The sequence below is a fragment of the Notechis scutatus genome, chromosome 3, assembly GCF_049901735.1.
Source record: "Notechis scutatus isolate UNSWTSFEM ecotype Mainland chromosome 3, rNotScu1.2, whole genome shotgun sequence".
Lineage (NCBI taxonomy): Eukaryota > Metazoa > Chordata > Lepidosauria > Squamata > Elapidae > Notechis > Notechis scutatus.
In genome coordinates this window covers 140562887-140587932 of record NC_142011.1, presented here as the reverse complement: position 1 = coordinate 140587932, position 25046 = coordinate 140562887, and the positions used below count along the sequence as shown (strand labels likewise).

The window sequence follows — 25046 nt, the reverse complement described above, 5'->3', positions numbered from 1 at the left end:
TGCCTTGCAGCCCATATCTAATCCAAATCAAATGGAGAACCATACATTACGAGCAATAAGAAAGAAGATCTGTGCTAATCAATCCTATCCTTTTAGAATACCTGTTCCAGCTCTAAATTTACATAACGTCATTTGCTCATTGGATGTTAATTTTTGAGCCAAAATCTAGAGGAAGATAAATAATTAGACTGAGCTTTTGTGTTCAGTCTTCCTGTATTTCAATGATTGTACAAATATGATGTGAATCTAGTGGTAAATATATACACCATTACTGGTCAAGCTAATGGCCATCTTCTATTGTACCTGCCTGGCCTCTTCAGCCTGGCAGGAGTGATACACTCCAAATTCCTTTGATTAAATAAAGCCATCTATCAGCATTCTGGAAGGGTGTCTTCTCTGTAGCAGCACCTCCCCTCTAGAATAAGCCCCCCCCCTCCCAGATTCAGAAGATCCCAATCCTGTTGGGGCCTTGAAGATTTAGCTATTCATCTAGGCATTTGGTGATGGAGAGTGACATCCCCTTGAACTGTATTTTTATCTCTTTTCCATCCCATCTTGTTCTTGTTACCCTTGCCAACTTTTATTCTAGTGCTGGTATTTATCTATCCTTCTTTTTAATATTGTCACTTGTCCATTGGAAGTAGGTGGCTCATACATTTAATTAATAACAACAATAACCCCTTCTTCTACAGATTGATCTTGTATGGCTCATACTGAATTTACTACTGCTTCAGGGGGCATACATCTACTGTAAATTACCATACCACCAGGAAAATCATTTCTTTGTGTTTTTAATCTGACAAAAGAAAACTTGTTTGCAGAAATTATGTTGTGATGTTCTTAGGTTTATCTAGTTGCACACTGGCTATGGCATGTGTATGAATGTCCCTGTTTTTACTTGTACAATCTACTCTCCTGCAGTTGTGTCCTCTTTGGCTTCACAATCTTCAGTTATAACCTAAAGAATGATATTAGGAGGAAATTCTTACCATACAACTTTCTCAGTGTGATATTTCTATTGCCACTGAAGGAAATTCTGCTCTTGAGAAATTTCTACTTGATCCTGGAATCATTTGGAGAAATTGCCCTATTTCTCTGTGCACAAATTTGATGGAGAATTTTAAAAGTCAATTTATGCCACTTTTAATAGAAGACTGAATACAAGTGCAAATGTAACCTGAGATGTTTTCCTTGCATTCCTTTTTTGGAACTTTGAAATGGGATTCACGTGTCACCCAGCTCGTTTATTTCTTTTCTCTTTTCCAAGAGAGTTGACTGCTCCAGAGTTTTATTCAAGGTTAAGACTTACAGGCACTTTGTGTAATTCCTTTGCAGCGGAGAGGGCACATCAAACAGCTTTTGACTGTCTTAGAAATCTGGGTCAGATGGCTGCCTGCAAATAGCAATTAGAAGGAATTCAAGAGTTCTGTTTTGATGTGGATGGAACAACAGGAGAAAAAAGCAGCACAACTTTTTATCCCATAACCTCACAATACAGAGTTAAGAGTTTCACATGTACTACTGTCAAGATAAGAGATTAAGATTTGTACCTTCTGATGCTCCCCAGCTCAGCCTGTCATCCCACTCCCCATTAGGCCTGCCAAATCCAGCTTCTCTTCAATAGGTTTCCCTGATTTCCAGTATGTTTTCTAATAAGATTACCCAGCACAATTCTAAATACGGTAATACTTTATGCTTTATGCTACAGATTTTATGTATTTCACCTCTCAAAAATGTATGCGGAGATTCTCAGTTATTTGGGTCAGGGTTGTCCCAAAGGTGCTTTTTTTTCAAGGGGCAACTGGACTTTCTGGTTTTTCTTTGTCGATAATTTTGCTTCTCATCCAAGAAGCTTCTTCAGCTCAGACTGGATGGTGGGGAATGGAAGGATTTATACTTCTTGCAGACAGCTGGTCATTTGCATTCTTTTAGAGATTCATTGAGGCCACTTGGAGGTTTATCTGTGTCCTGAACAGTGCAAATGGGTGTGGAGCCTTCTGCAGGATGTTTTCTGCCCTGTGTCCCTTCACTGTTGAACACAGGATCAGGCTGTTGAGGATGAGTCCTCTCAAAAACCAATCTACCAAGTTTTGGAGTTTTTTGTTATACAGTTGGAAGGAGTTCAGGAGACAGCAAAAAGGTTGCTTGGGGATGTGTTTGCAAGAATTGGGACCCAGCTCCTACAATACATGTTGACTCAGAAGCACAATAACGCCCATTCAGTTCAGGTGCGGGGTGGGGTTTAGCATCCCAGCTAAATAAACATTGGAAATCACTCTTATTTATTCAATTTGCAATATAGATTTTTTAAAATCTTTGGCCAGATAGACTTTTGGTCCACACCTTGTTTGTTACATCTGAGAAGCGCCCACTTCCTGGCCTGAGCCGGAATAGCCCACAGCATTTTGATGCCTGTTAGCAAAACAATGACATTTCATGGAACAACATGTACTGTACTAGTTAGTCCTTTCTGACCTCAGTTATTTCACATTGTAAACCATTACTCATAATTCAGTATTATAGATTAGGGTCCTCAGGACTTGTTCAATAAACAGTGGTTGAAACTAAGTATGGGATTAGAGAAATATGTGAAACAGAAAAAGGTTTTGGGATCCTTGGTTGTTTTATAGGAGAGAGTGAAAGATATATTCCATCCATTCAGCCATTACATACATTCAGATGTAGCTGAAATGTAACATGCAGTAAGCACAGCTACCATAGTTAAAAGCAAGGCTGATGGATATCATACCTGATTAACACCTGTTTGTCCCCAAGTTTCCGATTTCTACAAACCACGGCCTGACTGTAGGCTTGGGTAGGTAGAGACTAATGAACACAAACAAGGGCTATTAGATCTGGCCTGCAAAAATCCAGATTAGCCTCAGATGCCTTACCTTAAAGATGCCCTACCATAACTTTAACTTGTCAATTGATGATTCAGTATATCATATAAACTTGGGGAAATGGGTTGAATACTGTAAATAAATCATGATAAATCATAGACAAGGTGTCATGCAAATATAGGACAGGAGTAGAATCAGGGTCTGCTTCCTATTACAAGAGAGGATCAAAATGCTCTGAGGAGATTGAAATATTTTGGACAATCCTGTAGACCTTTTTTTTCTTTTTCTTTCCTGGAACAAGCATTGCTCTTTGAGAACATTGGTACTCTTAAATGCCCTTCTGAGATTGCTTTTAAATGTCAGATTTCTCCGGGTGATCCCAGTAGCTTCAAGAAAGATTTATTAGCAAACTACTTTGCAAATTCCAAAAGAACAAATAAAGTTTCTCTCTCTCTCTCTCTCTCTCTCTCTCTCTGTGTGTGTGTGTGTGTGTCTCATTCTCTCTCTGTGTGTGTACGTTTCTCTCTCTCTCTCTGTGTGTGTGTGTGTGTGTGTGTGTGTCTCTTTCTCTCACGCACACACTATTAATGGCTCAATGCCTTGCAAGACTAATGGTTTTTATCCCCTTGCACCTGGCAGTCTCTCTTTTTCTGCGATCATGTCCCCATGATGCTCCCTTCATCTCATCCCCAATGGATGACTGAAACTCATAAGAAATATTTAACTGTTTCAGCTTTACTTTTTATTCCAACCCTTTTGAAGGCTCGCTTCCAAATGTTGTATGTTGCCTGAATCACTGTGTATGAGTTGGGTGGCTATATAAATTTGCTTAGCAAATAAATATAAAAACGAACAGAAGCAGTTAGACTTTGTTATCACAAAGAAAACATGTGGTTTGCAATAACTGGGAAGGGAAACAGAGGCTGGATTGGACTGGCGGTTTCAGGCTGAAGGAATTTTTCTGCCAAGTGAAGGATGTGTGGAAAATTCTGTTAACTCAGTAAAGGGAAAAGATCCAAAGTTGTTCCTTAATGCAATATTTCCTATTTAAAGTATTATATTTCCACTAGCAGCAGCAGCAGCAGCTTAAGGTAAATACTGTTCGTTGTGTGGGTGGAAGTGAACCAAATACAAGTCTGGTTATTCTGTTCAATTATAGCAGGGAGAATGAACTACAGCTCTTAGATGTTTCTTTGCATATTGAAAAGCACTGGAGCCTTCTGCAGGCAACATCTTTATTCTATCTGATGTAATCTGGAGTAGTATGCCATAAATGGGCGCTGGGAATAATAAGTGGCAGCTGCAGTATATTGCACAGGCTTCAGTGGCATTTCTCTGTTTATTCCTCCTCCTGTCAGCTGAAACTCTTGAGGTGCTCATCGAGTCAAGCGAGTACATGAGCCAGTTGCTGGAACAAGCTTCCCTACATTTCTTCATCACGGCCCGTGTCAATGAACTACAGAAGATCCTGGCCCGGCAGAAGACCGTTTCGCTGAAAATCCCTCAATTGCACCTCAAGGTCAGTTTGGAAGCAGCCATGAGCAAAGAGATAAGAAGACAGTAGGCTGGCAATATTCTGCATCTTGGTCTAGTCATACCCAGTTTAGGCTGTGTTGTTTTGTGCCTTGTTCGTGTGGAAATGTGGGAGACTCAGAGGAGAGAAGCCCAAGCTGGATAGAGATATTGCAGAAATTTGTCAGAACTTAGTTTAAGAAACAGATGTTGAGATGGCTGAAAATAGCAGGTGAATCTTCCAGCTTCCAGATTTCTTCTCGCAGATCTCAGATCCAAATCCCAAGCACTGTAAGGGAAATCCTGGGTCTCCCATCTGTTTCCTTCTGTCCTCACCAAAGTATTTCTTCAGTTCTAGTCTTCAAGATATGTCCCTATGCCTTGGCAAGCATGAAGGAGCACGTCCAGTTTAATTGTTTTCCTCAAACCTGTCTTAGTTGCCAGAAGGCAAATATGCATGTGAATTGAAAATGTAATCTATACAGGTAGTCCTCGACTTACGATCACAATGAAGTCCAAAATTTCTGTTGGTAAGTAAGACATTGGTTAAGTAAGTTTCGCTCCATTTTACGATCTCTCTCGCCACATTTGGTAAGCGAATCACTGCAATTGTACATTCAGTAACATAGCGGTTATGTGAATCTGGCTTCCCTGTTGACTTTAGCAGAAGCTTGCAAGAGGGGATCACTTGACCCGGTGGTGGGATGCAAACTTTTTTTATTACTGGTTCTGTGGGCATGCGCTTTGCTTTGTGCGAGTGCGGGGGGAGGGTTCTAAAACGGGCAATTTTAAGCTTGAAAACTTACCTTACCATCAGCGCTGGTGAGTAAAAAAACAGCTGAGGCACGGCAATCCACTCTGTTGTGCCAATCAGCTGAGCTACAAAGGAAATATAGGACAGGAAAGGGTGGGGGCGGGGGGGGGGGGGCAATTGCTGACCGGCGGAACCAGATCGCTAGAATCGGTGCGAACTGGCAGCATACACCACCACTGCCTTGACCCCGGGACAGTGCAACCATTATTGCCAAGGGTCTGGTTTTTGATTCTGTGACGTTGGGGATGCTGCAATGGTCATAAGTGTGTAAAACGATCATCGGTCGTTTTTTTCAGGGGCGTTATAACTTCGAACAATCACTAAACAAAGTGTTGTAAATCAAGGACTACCTCTAGCACGCTTAGTATCTCAGTATTTTTCTTGCTGCCCAGAATAAAAGTGGGTACTAATAGAGAAATGGTGTCAAGAGCAAGTGTTTAAGAAAAATCTTTTCACAGCATCATTTCCCCCAAAATGCCAGAGTGACTGCTAATTAGTTATAAAAGAGAAAGTCATAGGCTTCTCACATCAGGAGAAATCCGATTGATTTCAGATACACATTTGACAGCATTCCACAGAAATAGTAAGAATGGGCACAAACCAGTGGTGGGATTCAATTTTTTTTTTACTACCGGTTTTGTGGGTGTGTCTTGGTCGCCATGGCAGGGGAAGGATATTGTAAAATCTCCAGTCAGAGGTGGTATAGGCCTGTTCTCTGAATTACTCAAAATTTCTCCAGAACTGGTCAGAACCTGCTGAATCCCACCTCTGGCACAAACATGTCTTTCCAAGCACTTGTAGTCTACACAACGTGGCTGATTCTACCATTAGGCAAAATTAAATGGCCACCTAAGGCAGCAGGATTTTGGCATTACAAAAAGGTAGTGAATTGTTTATTAATGTCGTATTTTTACAGCCAAGGAGAGAGAGAGAGAGCCGCATGTTTTCTTCCATTGCCAAAATAATTTGTTTGTCCTTCTGCCACACAGCAAAGGATCTTGGGAGGAGGTGGATGGGTAGGCTGGCAGACTTCATTTACTACTCTGCCTTAGGCACCAAAATCTCACAGGCTGGCGCTATGCAGAAATAAGCACCAAATCTCCCTATGGCTCTGTCAATAAAGCTGTTTTTTTTCTTTCCTCTGAAAATACATGAACGTTTCAATTTCTTCACACCTTCTTCCTCTTATATAGATCTTCACTAAGCCAAGAGTCCCCTTGTTTGTTTTTCAGAACTTTTGGCAAAGCAAGGTCTGATAGCAGACTTTTGAAAAACCACCAGTTAACAGCTAAGAGGCTGCCAGGCTTTGGCCTGCTTTGTTGGCTGACTGCTGTTGGCTGACTGTTGGCTGTGTTTGGCTATTGTGGAAAAACCCCTTTGGATATTGGCTGTAATAAATGCACAGGGTTGGGAGGGCATCTGATCTAATCATTATAAAGAATATAAGAAGTCTTCAGTTAGATAACACATACTCTCTATATATATTAGTAAAAAGCTGCATTTTCCTCTAATACCTTCATTTAACATTGTTCAGCTAAGGGGGAGGGATTGGCCTAATCTCACCAACTGAATTTCATTTCTCTAATGGCTCAGATCTTAATCCAAGTGGACATCTCAATTGCTACAAATATTTTTAGTATCTTCTATTACCAGAACCAGAGATTGAAATTCTCACACAGGAGATAACTTGAATTAGAGAAGGTCTCCCTTAAACTGACCATTTGTCAAATGTGGAAATCAACTCTCAGATTCCTTCAACTTCATGAATAGGAGTAATTCTGATACTTACTGAAACTACGGCAGAGCATTGCACTGGGAGGCCTCCACGGGTAATACTGGTATTGAATTGCACGGCTTGCTCCAGCGAGTGGGGTACAGGCAGAGGGCTCAGTGGCCATGGAAGATGAGATTTTGGGATGCAAAGGAGGAAGGAGTGATCTCCCCCTCCCTCCTGCTGCAGGCTGCCATAGAACTCGTGCAGAGACCAGCGCAACTGCTGGTGAAGGGGCCCTGGCAGTTGGTGGCTGGGGAGGGGCTCCAGAGATCTGGCCGAGTTGTCTGGCCCTCGCTGGATCAGCTGATCCACGGGCTGCAATTAAAAGGCCAAGCCTCCATGAGGTGACCAGAGAAGAGAAGGGCTGCCTCCTGTGCTGGCCACCCCCCACTCCCTCACTAGGGCTTATTTGCGGGGTAGGGCTTATATTAGGCCCACCCCCAAAAAAATCAGGCTAGGACTTATTTTCGGGGTAGGTCATATTTTCAGGAAAACTGTGCAGTTCTGGGCACACCTATAGGACAATCCATAAGAAATACAATAAGAATGGATAAAGGAGATGGATATGAATAAAGAGGAAGCTGAAACAAGAAAATTCAAGATTTGGTAAACAGCAGATGAAGATGAACTACATGGGGTTTTTTTTGTTGTTGAAACATTTGACTGGCCCACACCCACTTGTTGCCAAGCAGTTTAACAATGTACTGTAAGGAGGTGAAATTGAAGACTGGTTAACATCTGGCAAAATCTACCTGATAGATCTAACACCAGACAACTACAGGTCAATTACTTACTTAGCATCTAGTTGAAAACATGCTCTTTCCATCTGAGCAGAAAAGAAGCCGGTCAAACTTCAGAGGAACAAAAGATCAAATCCTAAGTGACAAGATGATTGTGGAAAACTGCAAGAAAAGGAAGACCATCTTGGATGTTGGTGGATTGATTACAAGAAGGCATTTGACTCCCTACCATATGACTGGATTATCAAGTGCCTAGAAATAACAGAAGTCAGTAGAAACATCAGAAGCTTTGTGCAAAGATCAATGGCACCATGGAAGCTGTTAGTCAATAGTGATAGACTAGGAGAGATTAACATCAAAAAAGGAATCTTTCAAGGAAATTCACTATCACACTGCTGTTTGTCATTGCATTGATTTGTCTGTGAACAACACTAAACAAGATCATCAAAAACATCTATCCCACCTTTTTTACATGAATGATCTGAAAGTGTATGGAAAATACCATCTGAAATAGAATTGCTGCTCAAGATTGGCCGCATAAGCAGCCAAGATATTGCAATGGAGTTCAGACTGGACAAATATGCCACCCTCACCATCAACAAGGAAAAGTAGTGAAAACTGAAAGAATCAAGATGCCCTATGAAAATAATATGAAGCATCTGGATGAAGATGATCACTACAAACACCTGGGCATCAGGGGTGGGATTCAAAAATCCCAGCAACTGGTTCTCTGTTGGGTGGGCATGGCCATGGTGGGCATGGCCTACCAGAACTTCCAGGAGAGCCATTTTTCTCCTTCCCCAGAGTCCGTAGGCTTCCCTCGGGCCTCTGGGAGGGTGAATATGGCCCAGGGGGGCTCCAGAAGCTGGAAACAGGCCCATTTCCTGACTTCCAAAACTTCCAGTTCACCCTGTTTATCGCCCTCCCAGAGCCGCCGTGCGGACCCTGCACTTACCTGCATCCAAAACGGGCCGCATGGAGACTCCTGGGAGGAGTGGGGCAGGGTGGGCAGGGTGAGCAGATCCGCTCAACTACCGGTTTGGCAAATCAGATGTAAATTTAACCGAACCAACTGAATCCACCCCTGCTGGGCATCCTTTACGCTAACAACATCAAGCACCCTGAAGTCAAGAAGGAAGTTAGTAGTGAATACATCAGAAGAGTGAAGAAAATCTTAAACTCCAAACTCAATGGCAGAATTACCATCAGGGCAATTAAGACCTGAGCAATTCTAATCATTAGATATACATCTGGAATAGTGAATTGGATTCAAGCTGAAGTAGAAATCCTGGATTGGAAGACCAGAAAAATAATGGCAATGAATCATGCCAACACAGCAATGCTGAAAGATTCTATTTACCAAGAACCAAGCCTTCAAGGTATACTAGCTTCCTTGCACCTTCTTCACTGTCCTTCAGATATTCTTCCAGTGCCCTTTTTCCTTCTTCAACTATCTGCAACATTCCATGCATTTTGTGTGAACACCCATGACAATAATAATAAATGTGACTTTATTAAGATGCAACATAAGACTAAACTCCTTCACAATAATTACAAATAAAAAAAATTAGTTCAGAATTTAATAGCAACCTAGTAAGCAAATATTAGTAACACTAAAGCAACCAACATATAACAATATATTTATAAATAATGCCCTAGGATAGAACCAAGTATATATACATTCATAATATATCTATATACAAGGAGTCCTTGGCTTACAACAGTTCACTTAGTGACCTTCAAAATTACAACGGCACTGAAAAAAGTGACTTATGGCCATTTTTCACACTTACTATTGCAGCTTTCCCATGGTCACTTGATCAAAATTCAGAACCTTGGCAACCAAGTTATATTTATGATGGTTGCAGTCATGTCATCATCCTTCTTACAAGCAAAGTCAATGGGGAATCCAGATTTATTTAACAACCGTGTTACTAACTTAACGACTGCAGTGATTCACTTAACTGAAGAAAGAAAAGAAAAATTGTAAAATGGAGCAAAACCCACTTAACAAATGTTTCATTTAGCAACAAAAATGTTGGGCTCAATTGTGATCATAAGTTGAGGACTACCTGCATTTAAAGTGGATCTCTAGAAAGCTGAATTAGCATTTCCAGTTAAAGCTATAATGGGCATAATGGATAATCCGCCACAGATGGCAAATTACAGAATTAAACGAATTGAAACATTTATCTAGATTTACCAAAACACTATATAGCAGTGGAACTGTGAATAGCAAAGGCATGGCAAAAACAGAAACTTGCCAAAGATTGATGCAGAAATGTCAATTTGAAAAGTCCTTTAATCAAATCAAATGCAAAATTTGTTTTGCAGGGGTTTTTTTCCCCAGCCCCAGCATTTCTGTATCTAATTAGCCTGGACAAATGTTTATCAGCAGTGTCCTCAAATAATATTACATCTTTTCCGAGCATTCCTGAGAGGAAGCCAATAAATCATATAATATTGCTGTGAGCTCTTGTCTTCAGTAACCACATTTTAAAAATGCATAATTCTTTCAATTCTTTGCCAAAACTGAACAGCGTATTCCAACTTGTCTGGGTTAAATTGCCTAAATTGCTTAGGCCTATCTTCTTGTTTTGAAGCAAGAATATTAAAGAGTTGAGAGGACCCAGAGCTGCTGTTCCTGTGTCATGTTTTTAAAAGGGACAAAAGTGTTAGGACTGACATTCTGTCAGTGGTTCTTTTGCCATGTCACCAGAATTATCCATGGCTGCAAAATTTACTGGCCGCCCTCATGATGCCAACATTGTCCAACTGATATCCGTGGCTCCTCTCCTGTCTTTCCTCATCATGCAGATGTATCTGTTTCTCCACCCAAAAACTTACCACATTATCAGCACAATTCAAAATGGAAGGCAATTATACTGTGATACCATATCCATGGAGTTCCATTCCCTGTATCTGTCATTCAATCATTCTCCTCCCCGGCTCCTTCAGAACAAATCTGAAGGTCCAATTATCTTCTAACAAAATCTTGTGCTGTATTTTCAGGAGACAAATAGATGTTGTTTCATGAGGTAAGGAGAAAGAAAATTATTAGCAAGTATTTTACTTCTGTAGGGAAAGGATTCTTTCATATTCAGATGCAGGAGGAAAAAGACCTGTAGAAGAACTGGAAGAACAATTATTATTTGCTCGAGTTGGAGAAGGTCAAAAACAATTATCAGCTGGCCATGTTTGTCAGGAAACATCCTAATGTTTTGTAACCATGACACAGATGGAATGTAGCATTATGACTATTAGAATAACAAGATCTGTTGAAAAATAATCCAGTAATATTTAATGCATTATTAGAAGACTTGAAAAACTGGTCTCTGGCAATATCTCTGCTGGATTTTTCTGCTAAATTCTGGCAAGATTAGACAATTTATTAAAACACAAAAACACAACTGTGTTGTGGAATGGTTGGGCAATTCTGTTTTATCAGAATCCAGCTTCCTATTTCAGAAGGAAGCAGTTGGTGGTCAATGCACCATATCTTGCCTGCATATGTCTAGCAGTTGGAGATGGCTCATCTGTGTTTTGGACAAACATGTCATTGCTGTCTAGAGCAAAATGTGCTTGAATACATACGCACTGCATTGATTGTTTATTTCTGCTCACTCTCTCCAGCTTTCAGAAAAGGGAAACTGTCATTCTGTGGCTTTTAATTTCATCCAGAAATACATTCATGAAGGGATGGTTAGATGGATGGCTTTATAATAGGCTCCTACATTTTATGATACCTACGTCAGTTACTGATTGAGGAATCTGAAGATTGCCTATCTCTATTGTAGTATTTTCAATGGTTTTCTATAGTTTAACACAGTGGCCCCCAACCTTTTTTGAACCAGGGACCGGTTTCACGATTATTTATTCTTCCACGGACCGGTACCTGAGTAACGCGAGACTCCACCGCCATCGGGACGGCTCTTCGTTCGAAGCCGCCCCCCTCTTCGACGAAACTAAGGTGTGAGCACCCAAACGCCGCTTTCCAACCGAAAACCCAGAAGCATCGCCTGGTGGCAAGTGCCGCCAACTGCCGCCTTCTACTACTAGTCCCTAAACAAGCGCAGAGCTACTTTAGCCGGGCTTCTCTCTCCCTTCTCAGTCTCTCTCACCTTCCTCAGTGACCCGTCGCCCTTCTTCTTTCCAGCCTCGGACAAAAAAAAAAAAAAAAGACTTGGCACAGCCGGCTAGAAAGCACGCCCGAATTCCTCGCAGCTTCTCGCCTCCGCCTGCGAGGAAGTGGGCGGTGAAAGGGGGCGAGGGTGCAAGCGTGAGCCGGGAAGCGCAACTGGTCAGGGAATGACCTTCCCCAGGAAAGTCGGAGGCGCAGCAGCAGCCGCCGCAGCTGCTACTGCTGCTGCTTCCTTGTGCTCTGGCGACAGATGCTGTGGTGCTCTTTCAGTGCCTGTGCTCAATCTGTTCCTCCGGGTCGTGGTGCAGCAGCAACAGCAACAGCTTTATCTGCGTGCGTGCGTGTGCGTGGTTGACGGGGGAGAAGGAGAAGGAGAGGAAAAGGGAGACTAGCACTGGGCATACCATAGCGCTCTTTTCTCCCTCTCTCTCCCTCGCGGCGCCCAAGCTTTGCGGCCCGGCAAAAAATGATCCACGGACCGGTACTGGTCTGGGAACTGGTGGTTGGGGACCCCTGGTTTAACAGTAAAGGTTAATACCGGCGGTGGTATTCACATTTTTTTACTACCGGTTGTGTGGGCATGGTGTGGTGGGCATGGCAAGGGAAGGATACTGCAAAATCCTATTCCCTCCCCACCCCACTAACCTGCTTTCCAGCTTCGTTCTCCTGTACAGGGCAACTAAAGAAGACCCAGCCGATCAGCTGGGACTGGGGAGGCAGAGAATAGATGGGGATAGAGCCAGTCGGAGATGGTATTTGCAGGTTCTCCAAACTACTCAAAATTTCTTCTACCGGTTCTCCAGAACTGATCAGAACCTGCTGAATACCACCTCTGGTTAATACCCAGTCCTGCATTTTAATAACCTAGAATACCACATTCTTAATTGTGTTACTTTTTCTGCCCCTCTTGATGCTCCTTCTCAAATTTAATTGGGGAAGGGATCCAATTTTAATCTCTGTGATAAGCATAATGTACTAGCTTTAGTTCTTCATATCCATGAAGCCAACCTGACCATTTCTTACCCTTTAAATAAGCGGAAAGGATCAGGAAATTCATAACTAAATTATAGTAGTGGTAGAATAAAAAAATAGTTACTTTCTTAAATATGTTTTTGAGCATATAATAAACTTAACAAAATTCTAAGCAACAGTATCAAAGTTAAACAGTAAAATTCGTACTTTTGTGGCCACACCAGAGGAATGATAAGTGAGATATATAAATCAGAGAGAGGTTAGATTCATCACTTCTAAAAAACTTTTGCTTTCAATAGAATTTGATCCTCAGTCTCTCTAGGCTTAATAACCAAATCCATTTGTCAGGAACTTGGGTGTAAATTTATCTGGCACCATTTGCCTTCTGATTCAATTGAGAGAAGGCGATGATTAAGCATTTAGTAAATATTTCAAATTCAAAGTGTCTAAGCTAAAGTGCCTCATTTTGAATTGAAAATAGTTGCTTTGAGAGCCAGATTGGTGTAGTGGCTTTGATGCTAATCTAGAAACTGGGAGCCTATGAATTGTAGTCCTCCATTTGGTGTGAATATTAATTGGGTGGCTCTAAGCAATTTTCTTTCAGGCCTAAGGAAAATAGGAGGCAGGAAAATTAGCTTTTTTTTATGCAGCCCTGAGCTGACCAAAATTAAATGTGAAATAACAAAAGCTAATAATGAATAAATAAAAACTGCTTCATAATCCAATCAGTTGTTTTATCATGTTTCTTGATTCAAAATTTCTAATTGATATGACAGCCCATTGTAAAATGTGGAAAACCAGGCAATAAGACTGTGAAATAGTTGCAATTTGAAAAGTTTTGTTCGCCACCCCTTTGAATTCCTTTTTGAAATGAGACCTGCAGGAGACAAACTGAGATTTAATGCAATTCATTAAACCCTAATAAATAAGACTGATCTAGTTCATTCTTGTAAATGAAATGTAGCATATCCTTAAAGCCTCTGCTAATTATCATGATCTCTCCAATTGGCAGCTATGGGCTATGCAATGCTACAAAATCCATTTGAAGTGTACATAGCTTTACTTTTCACCCCTTTTCCACAGTGTTCTTATAACAATGTTTTTCAAACTTAGCAACTTTAAGACAACCTGCATGCTGCCCAGGGAATTATTGGAGTTGACAACCCTAAGTCTTAAAATTACAGAGTTTGAAAAACACTGGTCTACAAGGTGATGGAATACTTCTCTCCTAACTGAACAACACTCACTGGATTGGAAGGATGGTGGACAACAGGACTACATGGTTTGAGATCCTGGGCAAAATTGAGCACATGGGTGAGAAAGGGGAAGATTTATATCCTCTGTTGGGCTTTGAACTTGCTTCCTGTTCCTGTGGCAAGAAATGTATCCTGATTGGTTGTCAGACTCCCATGGAGCGTCTTGAGTCCCAGGCTTGGTTGAATCTTACTGGGTGATGTAATGAAGGAGCTTTGGGCAATTCCTATTATGGCTTAGTGGCTTTGTCCTGTTTTGGATCTAGTGCGGGCTATTCCTACCACCCTGAAGCTGAAGGTCTTTTGTCTTGTAGGTAAGGTGGCACCAAAATATCTTCTGAGGCTTAATTTCTGTGTCCCTTAAGTTTTCTATTTCTCTTTTAGGGGAAATATTCTGCCTTTTTAATATTTCCTAGAATATTTCATTCTTCTAGGAAAGGGGTGGGTACTAACCTTCTACACCATGAAGGTCCTCCATTATCTGTTTTGTTTCCTTCTGATGGCCTTCAGGCATTGTTGAACTTCTAGCCTACTGCACTGGTACACACTTGCTATAGTTCAGGGGTCTTCAAACTGAACAGCTTTAAGACTTGTGGACTTCAACTCCCAGAATTCCTCCTCCAGTCATGTTAGCTCAGGAATTCTGGGAGTTGAAGTCCACACGTCTCAAACTTGCCAAGTTTGAAGATCCTTGCTATAGTTCAGTGGCCGCCAACCGGTGGGCCACGGCCCACTGGTGGGCCGTGAGAAAATTTTGGTGGGCCGCAGAGAAATTTCACCCCCAGAGCACCCCCACAAAGCAATTAATCCAGGCTGCACAGAAACACAAGGCTGCGCTGCCCACATTGCCCACGGGAACCCTCCCCGCCCATTCACTCCTTACCTGGCAAACTTGCCTGCTAAATTGCTATTTATCCTTTTTCCAACCATCATCTGTTCTGCTGTGCCGAGAGATTTAGATTAGCTAGGAAGCAGGAAATGGTTGGATTTCTTGCTTTCTAGCCAGTCTTTAGATCTTTGGCTCAGCACAGCCGAACCTTCCTTAGGACTGAAGTTTTGCTTGCAAGCAAATTCAGTGCAGACTCACAGCAAGCAAATTTGAGAGACTGAGCTAGCCGATGGCAGATAGATAGATCACTGAATGATTCTGTGAGCAATTCAATCTGCCTGCTTTGCCTGATTTGAGGTAAAAGTTGCTCTTTTTAATAAAAAATTCAATATTTATATGCATGGTGTGTTGTGAGTTAATTTTATGAGTTTGCTTGCAAGCAAATTTTATGTAACAGACTGAGCTAGCCAATGGCAGATAGATAGATCTCTGAATGAATCTGTTATTCTGTGAGCAACTCAATCTGCCTGTTTTGCCTGATTTTGGGTAAAAGTTGCTCTTTTTTAAATAAAAAGTTCAATATTTATATAAATATTTATAATATTTACATACAAGCCATGCCCAGCGAGTCACATGACCACCAAGCCACACCCACAAATTAGGCCATGCCGACAGAACTGATTAGTGGTCCCTGGGATCTAAAATTATGAGTTTGGTGGTCCCTGAAGTCCAAAAGGTTGGCGACCCCTGCTATAGTTGATGGGGCTCAGTCTGCAATAGTGGCAATCCAACCAATTCTACAGATGGAACTGACAGCTGGAACACCAGCAATTTCTACCTATGTATGACAGCAAGGTATCCTGTCAGATGGTTGTTTCCTTCAGTGATTCAATCCATATCATTTTGTCACCATTCCCTCCCAGGGATCAGAAGGCATCCTCAATTCCATCCTAATTAGGGTTGCTATTCCAGGACTGTGTTGATTCCTGCACATATGGGTCACCTTCACTATGAATATGAGTCCTGTTGTTATGTCACCATCAAAGTATCCCATCATTTCTTTATTGCTTATTCAAGGTCTAAATGTGGAGGTTGTACATTATTTTGTCAATGACTTTAACCACCTGGTTGTGCTTTGAGCTGGTCAGGAGCTACAGCTAGTAGCTTTGCTATGCTGGCTGAGGAATTCTGGGAGTTGAAGTCCACAAGTCTTAAAGTTGCTAAGTTTGGAGGCCTCTGTTCTACAAGATAAGTGGCTTCATTTTTTTCAGTAGACTTACAACCAGTAACTATTGAAGTCCAGAAGCAGCCTTCTCTTCCTACAGTGATCATTATTACCATGACCATAAGGATTTCCTATACCTCGAATTAAAGGGGCTGCTAGGACAGAAAGTTACTTTTAATCTAAAGTGATTCTATGGGTAAGAGTGGCAAAATATTATCAGCATTCTTTCTGATAAAAGAAATCCATGTGTGGATAATTTATGCCCCAGCTGGAAAGACTAACAGAACTATAATTCCCAGCATTCCTCACTACTTCCCATACTATCTGGATCTATTGTAATAGAAACATATGAAGCTTTGCTGTTTCCCATTCATTAATGCAGTAAATTCATTCATATGCTGATGTTCATTTGGTATGTCTGAATCACAACCCTGATTTGAATCTTAATGAACTATCTACATGCATCTTTATAGACCTGCATCCCTGTCCAGAGTCAAAGACGTGGGTGAGACTAATTCATTAATTGGATCATGGGCAAGATATCTTCCTGACTGCAGAAATGTTTTAAAAACAGCAGCTGAAAGTACAGACTATTTATAGTCATAAGCATCTTAAAGTGGTACTCAACTATTTCTCCAAGTGATAGAGTTGATGTGACTTCTATTTCTTTGGAACAGTATAGTTTCGTAATATCTATTTGTTTGAAGTACACAAGCAGAGAATACTGTAGGAAAACAGATATCCTTTGTCTAATTTTTGACAAGTGGGGTTTGTAGCCCCCTTTCCCCAAGCCCTAAAAAAACTGTTTTTGTGTAGTTAAAATTCTCAGCATTTTGCATTGTAATTCCACGCTCCATTATCTTTGTGGCAGAAAGCTCCCTCAAACTGTATTTAGTCCATATGTAATTATAGAGATGATATTCATTTACGGTATTTCTATTCTTATACACTGCCTTTCAGGAACCAACCCTCCCGAGATGACTCGCAATATTTGAAAAACATAAGCAGTCATTATAACATATTGCGAAGTGTAAAGCCATAATTTATAAAGCATAAAAAAATGTAACAGCAGCGATTAAGTAATATAAAAGAGTACAAGCAGTAAAGCATAAAAATTTCAAACAGCAGCAGTTAAATTCAGAACAACTTAAATGCCAATTAAAAGAAAGTTGGAACAAAGAGACTTCAGGGACCTAGAAATATATTTCTACTGCAGAAGGCTATTTCATAAGCTTAGGCCCATTTCTAATTGCCCACCTTCTCTAATACTCTACAAGCAAGGCCTTAAAGCCAGTCTTAGTATCACAACAAAATTGTTTGATCCTAAATCTTTGAAAAATGTGGCTTATGTTGTACCTCATCCCATAACTATGCATTCTGTACCAGTTGAAGCTTTCAAATATCTTTGAAAGACAGACTGCCACAGAACACGTTATAGCCTTGGTGTGACTAGAGTTTATATGGGGAGGTCATGCAGGGGTCTCCAACCTTGGCAACTTTAAGACTTGTGGACTTCAACTCCCAGAGTTCCTCAGCCAGCTTTGCTGCCTGAGGAACTCTGGGAGTTGAAGTCCACAAGTCTTAAAATTGCCAAGGTTGGAGACCCCAGATATAAAGGCATGTTAGCAAGAGAAGAGCGGAAAACTAGTTTAATATAGCAGATAAAGGCACCAGGCTAGAAACTGGGGGACTTTGCATTCAACTCTTGCCTTAGAAATACGGCCAATTGGGTAACTTTGGGAAGTGTCTATCAGGAAGATAAAAGAAAGAGATGGTAAGCCACTTCCAAAAATATAGACAAGAAAACCACAGTGACTTGTTCAGGCAATCACCAGGAGACAAGATTGACCTGAAGGCATAAAATTAAGATATGCATTAGCTAGGGAAGAGGACAGGTGTCATCCACGAAACTGAAAGAGACAAGATTAGAAAATGTTGCAATAATTCAATGTATTGTTATTTGATTTTAGCCTTCTTTTTTCTTCTTCTGCAGGTTCTTGGAGAGAAAGTTGTTGGTAAGGAGATGACAGTAATAGTGGAGTTCCCCAACCCTCTGAAGCAAAATCTCACCAATGTCTGGGTCCGACTTGATGGCCCTGGTGTGCTAAAACCAGTCTCAAAATTATTCAGGTAACGATAGGTCTAGCATGGCATAGTTTTCTGGGTATTCATTACAAAATGAACACTAAATGTGCCAGCATATTTGAGCAATATCGACTTCTATCTTGAGGGCATGAAATCAATCTTCTCCAACCATTTGTCCTCCAGGTGTTTCAGGATTATAACTCCCAAGAATTGTAGCTAGCATGGCTCTGCTAATTGGGAATTTAGGGCAGAGGTCTCCAAACTTGGCAACTTTAAGACTTGTGGACTTCAATTCCCAGAGGAAGTTGCCAACTTTGAGGACCCCTGATTTAGGGAGTGATTACCTCCAAATATCTGTGATTTAGAGGAATTGGTCTAAATAATTATGAAACCATGTTCCTTCCCCAGGTCTCAGTGACAGCAAGATACCGTATCCAGATAATGAACAAGATAACTTAATGTTACAGTAATGTGTTACTGGAATAGTTTAGCAGCTAAATTATGAATATGTAATCCAGCAAAACTAATTTAAAATGTCACTTATTTTAAGAAAACATGAAATAAGGTAGCATTTCTCTGCCTCATCCTCATTATCCTTACTGGTCCATCTGATATTGACGATAGTAATAATACACGTTGCAAAGCTGGGGCATTCTTATAAATTTAACTCAAATTCCTTAAACATTGAAAAATTCCTATATAAATTCTCTTGATACTTCCATGCGAGTCAGTCTGAAAGCAGATCCAGGTCAACATGTATTTGGGGATCTATTCTGTATTCTGTATCTAATTTAGACTGATTTTAGACTGATTTAATTCAGGTTCAGCTATGATGTAGCTAAAACCAGTCTAAAACCAGTCTCTTCTCTTTTTCTCTCTTCTCCTCTTCCCTTATTGGAAGGAAAGCATCACTCACCTTTCCTCCCAATTCCTCAACTTCAGATCCCACAAAGAGAATGCTAGCTTGTTGGCTATGAAGCTCTCCCTCAAAAGGCAAGAGGAAAAAAAGAGGAATGACCTTTGAAAAGCCAGTTAGTTAGTCTTTCTGTCTTTCAGAAATCACAAGAATTGGATTTTTTAAAGTAACAGTTAAAAAGTGGGGGGAGGGGAGATTCTTCAGCTTGCATTAATATACAAATTGAACCTGCTTGTTAAGATTGTAGTGAAGATTAGATGCGTTCTGAGTAGGGAGAGAATTTCAGCTAAGTTTCCAACTTCATTGCAAGGAAAATTCTCCTTTATTAATTATCTTGGAGACTAAATAATCAAGTAAGCTTTTTTTCTTTCAGTAGTAATTATAACGTAATATTTTAATCTGGTTCTGTTATTTTTAAATATTTTCCTGGTTTTTTGTTTTGTTTTCTGCTACCATTTTTATATTTATTTTTATAATGATATTGAAAGCGTGGTTTTAAGAGTAAAAGCAAGAACAAGGACTCTACAATCATCTAGATATTGCTGAACAGCAATTTCTAGTATCCTACATCATTGTCAATGTTGTTTGGATCTGTGAGAAGTTGTAACTTAGCAGTCACTCGTGAGCTATAGGTTTCCTGTTCTTGTGTTAAATTATGGAACTATTTCAATATAAGGTGTGTTGTAAATGTTAATAAAAGTACTGAATTATATTTTCATTTGGCATGATTGTGGTAAGTTAAAGTCATAGAAAATAAAACCATCACAGATTGTTTAAAAATTCATCCCATTTTCCTCATTACATTGAAGATGATAAATGACCAGTCCACCTTGATGGCTCAACACATTATCAAGAATCATCCATCACCACATTATTCCAAGTCAATCAAATTAGTTTGGTTTTATTCCATTAGCAAAAAATTAATACTTTTTCTGTCTGGGATGCATTCCAGTTTTGTTTTTACTTATTTTTGAACAAGTCCTTTTGGAATGCCACGTCCAGTCTTCTAGATTGCATTATTTCTTCCTTGACAATTATATGCAAGGTAGAGGTGGTATTGAGCAGGTTCTGACCAGTTCTGGAGAACCGGTAGCAGGAATTTTGAGTAGTTCAGAGAACCGGCAAATACCACCTCTGACTGGAGATTTTACAGTATCCTTCCCCTGCCATTCCCACCAAGCCACGCCCACAGAACCGGTAGTAAAAAAAATTGAATCCCACCACTGATGCAAGGGTTATTTTAAGCCATCAAGATTTATACAAAAATATATTTGCTGCTATACTGCAGTCACCAGCTTCAACAAGCATTCGAGATTTTGTTCATGCTACTATAGAGTCAAGGCTTAAGTAGAAACAGTTCTGAAATTGCTTGTTATTAAATTAAAGTTTAAAGATCTAAAAGCCAAATCACATGCTAAGCAGATCCATGGGTAACCCAGTCATACCCTCCATGAAGAGATGGTATTCAGGTTCTGACCAGTTCTGGAGAACAGGTAGCAGAAATTTTGAGTAGTTCGGAGAACCAGCAAATACCACCTCTGACTGGTCCCGCCCCCATCTATTCTCTGACTCCCAAATCCCAGTGATCAGCTGGGTCTTCTTTTGTTGCCCTGCATAGGAGAACAGAGCTGGAAAGCAGGTTAGTGGGGTGGAGGGAGTTGGATTTTGCAGTAACCTTCCCCAAGGAGTTGGGTGGGAATGGAGATTTTACAGTATCCTTCCCCTGGAGTGGGGTGGGATGGAGATTTTACAGTATCCTTCCCCTGCCATGCCCACCAAGCCACACCCATAGAACCGGTAGTAAAAAATGTTGAATCCCACCACAGCTTCCGTGTGTATATTTTTCATTAAGAATATTGGATTCAGTTGGGGACATAGCACTTGAGTCACAACCATTATTTCTGCGATTATTATCTTGATTTAAATCACCTTTCTACAACTATAATTTGCCCAAGGTAGGAAAAAAAACAGATAAGTTAAGACAAATATATACAGTATGAAGTCAGGTCTATATCTAAAACAACAACAACAATCTGAGCAAATTTTAATTTTTAGAACAAAGCTCTATCTAATATTACAGTCCTAATGTAAACCCATCCATTCTTCTTACAACTACCTTGTAAGTTAAATAAACACATCTCAATCATAAGTTGTCTCAAAAAAGAATATGCCTCTGAGTGATGATTGTGCATTTGCGTAGGTTGTCTAGATATATGTACATTTTTTTTAGGCTTTAAAATAACCCCAATAATTGGAGATAGGTTATCTGTTCAAATCAGAGATTCTTTTTTCTTCTACCAAGAATGCTAGTTTATACATTAGAGTTATAAACCACGTCAAACTATGATTGCATTATTGTATTTCACTGCAGAGAGGTTCCAAGGAATTCAACCTTGATCTGGGAAGATAAATATGTTCCAAAGAAGTCTGGCTTCCGAAAGTTGATTTCGAGCTTGAATTGTGATGCCTTACGACATGTCTATGGCGAGATGGACATCAATATTCAGAGTGCCGAGTAAAGATCTTCTCCTTTCTTTCCTTTTTTTAATTCAGTAATTCCACCTTTCATTACAGGAAAGTAAAAGAAAGAACTGTACTTTCAAATGCCATAATCCAGAATTTGCCAAACAAACATTCTGCGCATATGCTTACCATTTTTTTTAGTTTATTTTCAGAGCGGTTTCCCCCCCCAAAAAAATGATGAAAGGTTAAGTTCATATAAACATACATACACATATACACATGTTCATTTGCCTTTCCTCAGTTAATTACATGAGGTACATAATCCCCACTTTTGTCACAAACAACACTTTAAAATCTGTTGAACTAAGGGATTGTGATTAAGCACTAAGCCTCACACTCATGAGAGTTTGATTGAGAGCAAGATAGATGGCCCAGAAGCAATTTAAGTCCAAATCTCCTACTTCCTGATACAACACTGTTTGTGCCATCATACCAAATTACACACCAACATTGCAAGTTTACTTACACTGATTTTCTTTGCCCATCCATGTCTTTGCTGAGATTTAACACTAGACTGTTTCTTCTTTCGTCCCAAACTGTCATAAGCATCACTAAAAGAGAATAACTGAGCAGAATAAAAACAGAATTATTTCAACAAACAGCAGAAAATTACTCAATATGAATTAGTTCCAGTGATAATGTCCCCAACTAATAAGAATGTATGATGTTACATCTTAAAATCAGGACAATTTTAAAATATTTCAGCTTCTGGAGCATTCTGAATTCTAGTTTTAATTGAAATTTGATATCCCATAGATATTTTGAAAAGAAAAGAAAAAATCAGGACAATAAAATGTTCTCTTTGTTGTCCTTTATTCCTTCGATGTGTGCAAAGTGAGAGTTTGATTCTGAAAACATAAGTTGAATTTTTACCTTCTCTCCCCCCCGCCCCCCACTTTCATAATAACTAAATTCTTACCAGCATTTTGAGCACGGCCGAGGCCTAATGTGTAGAAGCCATCTTGTTTTTCACGGCGAAGAGTTAAAGAAGTCATGAGATATACTTTAGCACTTCCGTCATATATCCAGAGGGCATCTTTGAGATTTCGCTGAGAAGCACAGCTGCAGCTATGTCTGAAGTGGGCGAGAGCAATATCAGCACAATGGTGGATGAGATGCTGTGACACTAGCTCTGCCCCTTTTGAATGGGCATGCAGTCTCAGGGTGGATTTTGAACCTCCTCGCAACAGTCAATGCAGCTGCTTAGATACATTCCTTTACGTGGCTTGCCAGCAATTTCAGTTACAAATATTAATCTGATCTATCAGGGTAACCAAAGTATTCTGACAGGTGATATCAAATTGTGGCTCACTACTGCGGTTAAATATATACAAATTAATGAGTTGAACTTGCTAGAATATCAATTGTCTGTGATTACTGATTGCTAGCAGAGGCATCTAGGATGATATATAAGAAGAGTAAAAAGGCATCCCACCCTTAAAGACTACCCCTTGCATGGCTCTGTGCCTACTTCACATCTGTGTTTTGGTAGAGAGATTGCAAGGGGTTAAATCCAACACTGGGACATCGATCCACAAGCTGCATTCCTTTATCGGCAAGATCACCATAGCCGTGCTGTATTATTAAACAAATGTTGGGAAACCTGCTCCAGATTTTTAAAATCATAAGAATTTACTTTCTTGAAACTTACAAGGTGGTACTAACCTAGCCAACTCTGTTCTCAAAGAGCTAAGCAGAACCATGGTTAGTATTTGGATGGGAAGCTACCAGAACAACTCAGAAGATGACAACAAATAAATAAATTCTGTACTGTTTCCAACTCTGTAAGAGGGCAGCAGTGTAAGTCCATGCAGGCAGTCCTCGATTCGTGATCATAATTGAGTCCAAATTTTTCATTGCTAAGAGAGACATTTGTTAAGTGAATTTTGCCCCATTTTTATGACCTTTCTTGCCCAGTTGCTAAGTGAATCACTGCAGTTGTTAAGTTAGTAACCGGGTTGTTAAGTGAATCTGGCTTCCCCATTGTCTTTGCTTGCCAGAAGGTTGCAAAAGGGGATCAGGTGACCCTGCAACACTGCAATTATCATAAATATGAGTCAGTTGCCAAGGGCCTGACCATGGGGATTCTGCAATGGTCATAAGTGTGAACAACAGTCATAAGTCACTGTTTTCAGTGCTGTTGTAACTTCGAATGGTCACTAACCAAACTTGTAAGTTGAGGACTACTTGTAGAGCCCAAAAAATCAGGAGGCGTCTATTGGCAGAATAACACGTTTTGCTGCAAAGCAACTGAGCTGTAACTTATAAAAGCTTTTCTTTTTTTGTCTGAAATGATGCTACCAGACACCTACTGTTGCCAAAAAAACTATATCGCCAGACTCATGAAATTGTTAGCAGTTGAACTTGGCAAGGAAGACTTTACTTTTTCACCATTATCATCAAAATCATTTATTTTAATCTGGAGTCAAGCCATTGTTTCAGAAGAAAAGTTGCTTGTGGAATATTCTCCTTCAAGTCTCAATTGAGTTGGCTGTAGATAATAGCATGGTGTACCTTGGGTGGAATTTGTGGGAACAACTTGTAATTTAAGGCCCCAGCAAGGCAACTTTAAGTGGACATTGGTAATAAGCCTCTTATGCAACTCTTGGTGTGCCATGAGTTTATTCCTTTGAGAAATTATCTAATTAAGTGTGCATTGTTAATGAAGTCAGTTTTTATGTAAAATCTGATTATGTTGCTTTACACCCAAATCAACTAACTGTTAATCTTCTTTTCACTTTTGTGTCTTAAAAGCTCATATCTAAGGATATTTACCCATGTAGTATGGCTGAATTACTATTATCCTTCTCATCTTTTTCTACCAAATTCTCTTATTGGTATGTTAGGATTATATTACTTTGTTGTTTATATGTATACTGAGAGCCTTTGCACCAGAGACAAATTCCATGTATGTGCAATCACACTAGACCAATAAAGTATTCTATTCTATTACCACAAACTAATGCAATAAAAAATCACCTTGCCTGCATGAGTCTCTTCTAATTCTGGGTGGTTGAATTTAGAGTGTATTTTGACTTCATGCAGATACCTACATTTTATTCCCTTTGGACAGTCTGATCCTAATCTACCATTTCCTAGATGTGCTGGATTGCATTTTACATGATAGGTTCCCCTATTGTCATAAATCAAGGATTTATTGCTGTACACCACAGCACCCCAAAGAGCCATAGATCACATCTGCAAAACCTCTAGATCAAAATTGCCAGTTTAACTCTGGTTTTTCATTTCATCAGAAAGGTAATTACTTATACAGTTGATAATATCTATGCTACAGCAAGCAGCAGCATCTAGGCTTATCTTGGTTTTCTTGGAAACTAAGCAGGGTTTGGCTTTTTTATTTCTTAGTTGGAGAGCCAAAAAATTTCAGAGCTCCTGGGAAATGGAAAAATCATATTGGG

At 40.0% G+C, this 25046-nt stretch overlaps 1 protein-coding gene across 1 annotated transcript in view; it reads left to right on the top strand.

Moving 5' to 3' along the window:
- Positions 1–22184, top strand: part of F13A1 (coagulation factor XIII A chain) — a 116905-nt gene extending 94721 nt beyond the window's left edge. Inside the window, exons 13-15 of the mRNA XM_026676654.2 lie at positions 4202–4362; positions 18097–18233; positions 21476–22184. Of these exons, the coding sequence (XP_026532439.1) occupies positions 4202–4362; positions 18097–18233; positions 21476–21623 (446 nt within the window). The 3' untranslated portion in view covers positions 21624–22184. The remainder of the gene's footprint in view (positions 1–4201; positions 4363–18096; positions 18234–21475) is intronic.
- Positions 22185–25046: the final 2862 nt, after the last annotated feature.